This window comes from Octodon degus, unplaced genomic scaffold, assembly GCF_000260255.1.
Source record: "Octodon degus isolate 3935 unplaced genomic scaffold, OctDeg1.0 scaffold00115, whole genome shotgun sequence".
Taxonomy (NCBI): Eukaryota; Metazoa; Chordata; class Mammalia; order Rodentia; family Octodontidae; genus Octodon; species Octodon degus.
In genome coordinates this window covers 900,420-909,346 of record NW_004524691.1, presented here as the reverse complement: position 1 = coordinate 909,346, position 8,927 = coordinate 900,420, and the positions used below count along the sequence as shown (strand labels likewise).

Genomic DNA, 8,927 nt, shown 5'->3' with positions numbered 1-8,927 from the left:
AATATATATCATGCATCACATATGTATATAAGTATATATACATAATATAAACAAATATATGTGTCATATAATCAACTTCCATTCTTGGATAGGGTTTGACTGACCAATGTTAATATTGATAGGAAATTACTTTAAGGCAAGAATGCTACATGATTTTTCTTGAGAACTGAGTTGGGAAAACCACCCAAAACAAATTTGCATGCACCATATTTAAGTTAACAAAGATGTGCCTCTGTGTTTTTTTCACTAAAATCTCTGCTGTGGTCCTGTTACCTGAAAGGGTTTTTTTCAAACTTAATTATGTAATGAAATAGCCCCATCTTCTACCCCAAAAGCTAGCAACAGAGATGCCACCCCCAAAAGTCAGGCTGCATTCCTCAAAAACACTAAATGCAGAAATTTCATCTGGCTCAGTTATACTTCTCTTGGGTATGTGCCTGAAAGAGTTAAAAGAAATCACAAAGTAATACAGACACATTTACATATGTCTTCATTATATATGTATGTTCAATCCCTCATCATGAATACATTCATTATGTATTGCCAGAATATACTAATAAAAATGATGCATGCCTATAATCCCAGCACTTGGGAGGCTGAGGCAGGAAGATTGTTGTGAGTTCGAGACCTGCCTGGGCTATAAAATGAGCTCAAGATCAGCCTTAACTGCATAGTGATCCTGTCTCAGAAAAAAAAATAATCAACCTGCTGTGCTTTCTGTGGCCCCTTGAACCTCTACAACTGTGAACTAAATAATCTTCCTTATTAGATATTTCAAGATAATGAGGTGAAATAGACTAATATAGACCCCTCAATTCCCACTATGTTTTAAGATACTAAAGTCACTCATAAATATGCTTCCCATTCTTAGGAAAGGAGATGGAGATAGACTTTTTAGAGAGATGGGGCTAAGAGATATTTCTGGATTGAAATATTATAACTCTCAAAGCTCTCATGTGTCTCTTAGCTTTAGTTTGTGGTGGGAAGAGAGGCAATGCACTCTCAAGCTGTGTACCCACGCATAGGACATCAAGAGTTTGAAATACTGCTGTTCTCTGGGAGGCAACATGGAGAGGTGGCTGAGCATGGCTTCTGGAACAATGCTGCCTGTGCTGGAGGCCCAGTGCAAGTATGTCCTCCTGCCATGACAGTGTAAACCAAGCATTGCCTCACATGCTTTCAGTCCCTACTGATCAAGAGACTGAGGCAGGAATACTTGAGCCCAAGAATTTGAAGTCAGCCTGAGCTAATTGAGGGGAATATGAGAAAAAAAGGGGGAGGAGAGGAAAGAGGAAGAGGATACTGATGATGATGGTGATGATGATGATAAAATTGGTAGATACACGAGCTAATGTATTAGCGGATGTGCCAATACAAATAAGGACTTTAAATAGTGCTCATAATCATTCAGTAAGTGCTGTCTATTATTATTCTACTCTAATTTTATTATACCATATTAGCCTATTGTTACCTTTCTGTACTCTATTATCATATTTCATTTTCATCTTAGTCTGTTTTGTGCTGCTGTAAAAAATTGTCTGAGAATGGATAACATAAAGAGCAGAAATTTACTCCTTCCCAGTTCTGGAGGCTGGGAAGTCTAAGATTGAAGTACTGGTATCTGATAAGGGCATCCTGCTGCTCTCTTACAAAGCAAAATATGGAAAAGCAAAGAGAAGCAATTCCCCCCATCAAGTTTCTTTATTAGGTACCCAAGTCTCCTCATAAAGGAGGAGCACTGAAAACCTAATCACAAACCACTCCACATCTTCACACAGACTAGTAACATCTGAAATTTGGAGAGGATACATTCATTCAAACTACAGCACTCCTCTGGAGATTCATTTAATGTTCCTCCCTATCCTGTATATTACAAACTTCAATTTATTTTTTTAAAAAGCAATTTAACAGAAAACACTGATGTGTGTGTGCACATGTGTGCGTATTTTGACTCTGCAATGACTGTCTTAAAATAAAAGAATTATGGAAGGCTACTTTGGTTTCCTATTGATGTTGTAATAAGTCATCCCAAGTTCAGTGGCCTAAGACAAGACTAATCCATTATTGTCTAGTTTTGAGGGTCAAAGATATAAGAAGGCTTGGTAAAGCTGTGTTTCTTTGGGATGCTCTAGAGACAACTGTTCATTCAACTTTCCATCTTCTAGAGGCAGCATGTGTTCTCTGGGTTGTAGTTTCATCCCTATGACCTCTGCTTCTGATGTCACATTTCTTCTCTGATTCTGACACTCTGCTCTCTGCTATCTCATCTATCTGTCTGTCTGTCTGTCTGTCTGTCTGTCTGTCTGTCTGTCTATCTATCTATCTATCTATCTATCTATCTATCTATCTATCTATCTATCTCTTTCTATCTATCTATTTATCTATCTATCTATCTATCTATCTATCTATCTATCATCTATCTATCTATCATCTATCTATCTATTTTTGGTACTGTTGTGTAGTGGATAGCTAACTGGTGGTCAACTTCTTATACCCAGCTGAATTGAACTGGGTAGTGTAGTGCTGGGTGTGGGAGGCCCACCTAAGGGCTGTTGCCAGCAGAATACAAGTCAGAATAGGAGAAACTGCTGGAATGCTATTAGAGATGCTGTTTGGAGAAGCTGTTGGAGCTGTTGGAAGTTGCTGGTCTTTGTCCCACTGGATTTCCCGATGATCTTTGGGGGAGTTCTAGTTCATCTTGAGCATCATTTCCTGGCTTCAGAGGGGAAGATGGTGCACTTCTCAGCCTCATGGAGAAGCTTGTCACATTGGCTTTTCTGATGGGAACTTGGCATTCTTCATCATTGGAGGCACTCAGGACCTCACTGTTGCTGAGGATGGCTGTGGTACCTTTGGGGGAGCTCTGGTGCTTACCTTGAGCATTGTTTCCTGGCTCCAGCTAAGATCCCTCAGCCTGCTAGCACAGATCTTTCATTCCACTGGCATAGACTTCCTAGCTTCCACCACCGACCTTTGGGACTTTCTAGCACAGATTGATGAAGCAAGACTGCATGAAACTTTGCGATGGGCTCTAGGCCTCCAGTTGGACTTGTGGGAGATGTCATGATGAGCTCTAGGTTTTCAGTTGGACTCATGCAGGATATTAGGATGAAGATCTTCAGCTGGATACTTTAGTATTTAGAGTGTGGATAGATTTCTTGCACTTGTTGTGTATGATTCTTGGGTCATTCCTTATAAACTAATAAAATGTGTTCCGTACTATGTTGTTCGCCTTACAAAAATCCCAAAGCACTGCACGGTGATTAAATGCCAAGGTCCTCACATTGAGATACATTCACACCTATTTTTAATTTTTATTTTTGAAACAAGATCCCACTAAAGTCATTAAGTTGTCCAGGCTGGGCAAGGACTTGTGATTTTCCAGCTTCCAAAAGTGCTGGAATGCCAGGTGCCACCACACTGAGATCTCCCTGTCACCTAAAAGGATCCTTGGGAATATACAAGGCCACCAAAGTCATTCAAGATAAATTTCCAGATCCAAAATCCTTCTTTAAGGGCTCTTTTATCATATAAGATAATGTATGTACAGGTTCTAGAAGCTGAACATGGGCATCTTTCCTATTATGGGTCATTATTAAAAAGTACTGATAAACTCTTGACCTCATTTGAACAAGTAGAACTTAGCCTCAGGGGATTTTGCTGCTCTTCATGAACATTTTGTAAAATCAAGAGATATTTTTTTAGGTGTTACATCCAGAAGGAGTGTGGCTGCATATCTTGTGGGTAAAAAACCAGGAAGAGTGCCAGATACCTTATAGTAACAGCTCCCACAAGAAAGAATTATCCGGCCTAAAATGTCTACTGTAATGAGATTGAGAAACATCTTAGGTATCAATACTTTTACAAAATTCTCAAGAATTTCTGTGCTCAGGTTTGAATTCACTCAAAACTTAACATTATTGTAGAATTGCAGTAGGATATTTTATGCATGCTAAAATGTGTTACTTTCCATCTATATTTTCATTTCCATCTACTGTAGCCCTCTTTATTACTTGTTTCTGTCCAAGATTTCTCCTTAGTGTTCTCCTAATTTGCAGCAACTTATAAAAGTAATATTTGTATTTGCTGTGGTAAAAATATTTCTAACCAGCCAAAGTTGGTGTGTATATATGTATGGGGAGGAGAATGCTCCATTTTTCCCCAGAAAAAAAGTACTATGATTTTAAAAGTGTTATAACAGCTTGTAAGATAATAGAACAAACTGAAGAAAAACAGACAACTATACTACAACTTTGTGAACCACCAATGTTTTTTGTTGAACCACTGATTTATGCTGTGCACATCTTGTTACTACAACAAGTAACTAAGACAGGATATAAGTGATAAGTTGGACAAATGGAGCACATAATCACTTTTGTACAGTGACCCAGGACATCTCTGAGGCAAACTCTGGGGAAATATCTTTGTTTCTGAGATGGGAAAGTACATGCTATTTTACTGACCAGCCAACAGTTGAAATCAACTCAGGTCTCTCTCAAACTTTCCATATCATGTCTCAGGGAGGATAGGCATCATGCCTCAGACCCAGATTAAACTACCAGCCAAGAAGCAATAGAGAAAGGCAAAGGGAAGATAGTAAGGACATTAGACTATAACTTAGAACTCCTGGGTATTTCTCAATGGTTACCTTGCAAAATTTAGTGAACAGCAAGCTAGATAAGAACATCTAACCAAAAATGGTAAAGGGGCACAAATAATGTATTCACATTCTTGGATGCTTTACTCAGCTTCTGTTTTCTTCTCCTTGAGGAACAAATGCTCTTGCCAATTTTGTAGTCACACTCTAAGTGATATAACTTACACAGCTCCGCACACTTTTCTGTTTCATTTTATTTTTCTTCTACCCTAATTATTGATCTCATCTTAAATTCAGCCCTTTACTTCTCTCCTTTTGGGAGAACAGAGCCTCCCACAGCTCCCACTATGACCCACAAACTGACAGAACCTAGAATCAATTCCAGCTTCCTACACCTCTCCTCTGCTTCCCTGCTATATATCTTTACCTGGATGTCACTCCCAGCCCAGACCAAACACATCCAAATTCACCTCCCACCTTGTCTGTTTCTTGATGGGTTGCTATGTCCTCCTCAGTCCCTTGGATTTTTAAAATGTGACATCACTTTCTACTTACCCACATCCTTTGCTTCATGAAAAAGGCCTCTTCGGCTGAGCCATTCAGTTCTCCCTGCCTGTTGTCTCAACAGCACTCTTTCTGTACCACAAGCAGGGATCCTGGTGAATCCTGTGCAGCCCACTTCCTCCCTCCCACACTCACTGCTTCTCTGTCTGTCTATCTGGGGCAGTATTCCCACAGTCACTTTTCAACTTTTGCTTGATCATTCCTCTGTCAAAAAAATAGCTGCTTCTTTATTACATTAAGGCAGCCATGGATTTTTCAAGGCTTTCTATAATGTACCCCATATCTACCAAGCTTATATCTTTACTGCTTCACCACAGCATGATTTCTTCCTATTGGTTTTTTCTCTTTGTTTAGAATTCCTTCTTCTGCAGTTGTTTCACATTCTGGAGCACCTGAAAGTTCTTTCAAAATCTCAGCTTTTCTGCTAGCCTCTCATGACTACATGTCATCCTGTAGCCTGCACGTCTTTAATGCTTCAGTACTGTAATGATGTGCTCAGCATTCATGCGCCATTTTCTTTCTCCAACTACAAGATAAGTTCCATGTAAATAAAAGTAGACTTCTTTACCACCTGACCATACATCCTAGAGAACCCTGTGAATTGTTTTTCAGAATATGAAAACCAATCTATTGCTTAAATATGTTTTGAGTCAAGTGTGGTGGTGCATGCCTGTAATCCCAGCACTTACCAGGCTGAAGTAGGATTGACATAAGTTTATGGCCAGCCTGGTCAACATAGTGAGTTCAAAGCTAGCCTGAATTATATAGTGAGACCTTGTCTCAGAAAAAAAAAACAACAACAAAAATACATGTATATATACATATAAGTGAGAACATATGAGTATAGAAAAGCAAATGCAGAGATTATTAACATTTGATTCTTAAATGATATATTTTAATTATAAAACTTTTAAATGAAAATAAATTTCTTACCTGATTTTATGCAATCCGATGACTTGCAGATACCATCTATAAAAACATAGGTATATGTGTAAACATTTGATATAGGTTTTCAAATTTCTCTTTCTTTTTTCTTTAAGAATTACCAAATAAATAAGCAACTTCTTAAAGAAAGAGCTAAAAACTAAATATTATATATCATTATCAGTAATTAGAAAATAATACAGGGGAATAAAATAGGAAAATTTTAGATTTGATTTTGGTTGTGAAGAAAAAAACTATTACTGTCATCTCTACAAAATGGGCCCAAGCTTATCAAATTGTAATAATCAGTTGTTTCAGCAATCATTCAATAATCATTGTTTCCTATTAAAGAACCAGTCTGTGCTTATCCTTATTGAGAAAACTTCTAAGCTTCCAATTAGACTTCTTAAATTCCTGGGAAGCCTCTTAGAATTTCAATAACACAACAAAAACTGCTTAATAACTATTACTGAAGTTGGCCATAAAATTGTGTGTACCTTAATAAGACAAAATTATGCACTATAATCCTCATAAAATAGACACAATGCCTCAATATCAGGTAATTCATAACTTAAACATACAAGACATTGTGTATTAGTCAAAGCTCACTGCTTTGGCACACTTTTAATTTTCATATCATTCACACGTCTCCATCCTTAACACACTTGTAAGCTGGGTGGTAGAAGGGTAGGAAGAAGATCTTCTCATTTTCATTTATGACCACACAGGTATGGGAGGAACTCACCATCATATGTTGCATAGAGAGCTATCATGGTCACAGCAATGATGGTAAGGAGCAACACGAGGACCGAGAGACTGATCTCCAGTGGAGTCCATCGTTGTTTCTTCTTTGGCTTCGGAGTGTTGATATCAGTTATATCCATCTGACTTTCAGATCTTCCCATCACCTAAAATCTGCAAAAATAAAATATAATAATAAAAATGGATTAAAAATTCTGTACCTAATTTTACAAAAGCTTAATGTGCTGGATCAAAATGAAAGATTATTTTGAATTAGAAATAAAAGTTTTATACTGTAAAGTCAAAATTTTGACTCTGAAAGTAGAAAGCATACAGCCATAACAATTTGACAAGTCTCAGTTACAACATTTTTTCTTTTTCTGATGTACCACTGAAGATTATAACAAAATTAAATGAGAGACTTGATTATACACTCACACAGTACTGCTTCAGAATTCATGACCAAGTAATTGCTATATTGTCATTAAGCAAGTTTTAAAACTCACCCTTTTGAACTCTGGACTGATGTCAAAGGTTAATTTTGCATATTTCTTCTGGACTTTAAAAGCTCAAAAATCAATGGCTAATACATTGAGGCTTTGGCTAAGCAATAACTTGAAATACAAATATAAATAACCCTGGCAAGAATAAATATTTAAAGTAGTTTATTTCAGTTGTAAAAAGCATTTGTTTTTAAAGCTTAAGATGATTATTCCTACTGATATGAGTATCTATTAACCAGTTAGACAACATTCTGAAAATGATCGTTCATTGGCCCAAAGTCATCTGCTTACACCCTGGACTGAAAATGTTAACTGCATCAATGTTTGTGCAATTCAAGAGAGAGAGAGAGAAAAAAAGAAATTTGATTAGAAAAATATCCTACCTTGAAAGTCAAGGTATCAATTGTTAAGGCATATATTTAACTTGTACTTAAATTCATAATGTTAGTACTTTTACTATCATAGCTGACATTTATTGAGCTTTATGTGCTTGTCACAGCTCTTAATGTTTGATATATTTTAATTCATCTAATGTATATTAGCAGATAAGATTCTATTTCTATATTTTAGAAGCTGGGGTACAGAGAAATCAGGTAATTGATCCAAGCCTACACAAACATATAAATGTAATTATTTACTAGTACAATTAAAGGATTTTTATTTTTCATTATAGAAATTTAGGATAAGAAATTAAGTGGGGAAAAGCCAAAACATTAAATTGCATCACTTCTTTGAAGGCCTGGTGATTCATTATAAGCCACTGATCAGAGCTCAAAACAAAACAGCCTTCAGTTTTGCTATAGGACTGTACAAAAGAAAAATAACTCAATACAAATTATCATATAATTTAGTTTCTAGATGAAGAGACTGCTTATTAGAAATGCACTTATTGCTAAAATTTTTGTGGAATGCACAAAGTTCCCTGAAAATGAGTTTTGTGAAACCTGAAGCAACAGAGAAGGTAGAAACTGACTACATTGGATGTGTGATCTGGGCTAGCCAGCAAATAACTAGGCATTTATTCTTTCTAGTGTATTATTAATAAGTCATCCACAACTGGACTTTAAGGTACTAGATACAAAGTCTTAAGCATGTTGGCCTCTTGATTGCATAATCCTACAAGCAAGAACCCAGAATATGTAATAAAAACTTTTTATTGGACAATAAAAAGTATATCTGCTAAATAAAAGTGGGATGTGAGGCACATGAATGTTAAAATGCCTTATTTAATGGTTATGTAACTCATGTTACCGTGGTCTATGGATCCTGGGGTTATGATATAGAATTGCATTTACTGTATGTTTTTTTAATAGGGTTGGTTGTTAGATAAAGGACAGATATTGACAAATTTAATATTCTGGACACATTATAAAGAAATAATAACAGGAATAATTTTATAAATCCCTTTAGATTTTGAGACTGATCTTTAAAAATATAAAATAATTATATTTACTTGAATATTTCCTTTAAAAATGTCTTTCCCTGCTCTAATAACTTCAAAAGATAGTCTAGAGAAATGGTTTAGTAGTATAAAAACCTTCTTCTTCCTCTTCCTCTTCCTCTTCCTCTTCTTCCTCCTCCTCCTCCTCCTCTTCCTT

The 8,927-nt window shown here is 36.4% G+C and overlaps 1 protein-coding gene across 3 annotated transcripts in view; it reads right to left on the bottom strand.

Annotated features, from left to right (window-relative positions):
* The window catches only part of Mme (membrane metalloendopeptidase), a 141,257-nt gene that overhangs the window by 89,679 nt on the left and 42,651 nt on the right, over positions 1-8,927 (bottom strand). For all 3 annotated transcript variants that reach the window (XM_023699699.1, XM_023699698.1, XM_004639815.3), the window contains exons 2-3: positions 6,831-7,000; positions 6,095-6,130 (exon numbers count right to left, since the gene is read on the bottom strand). In XM_023699699.1, the coding sequence (XP_023555467.1) occupies positions 6,095-6,130; positions 6,831-6,990 (196 nt within the window). In that variant the 5' untranslated portion in view covers positions 6,991-7,000. The remainder of the gene's footprint in view (positions 1-6,094; positions 6,131-6,830; positions 7,001-8,927) is intronic.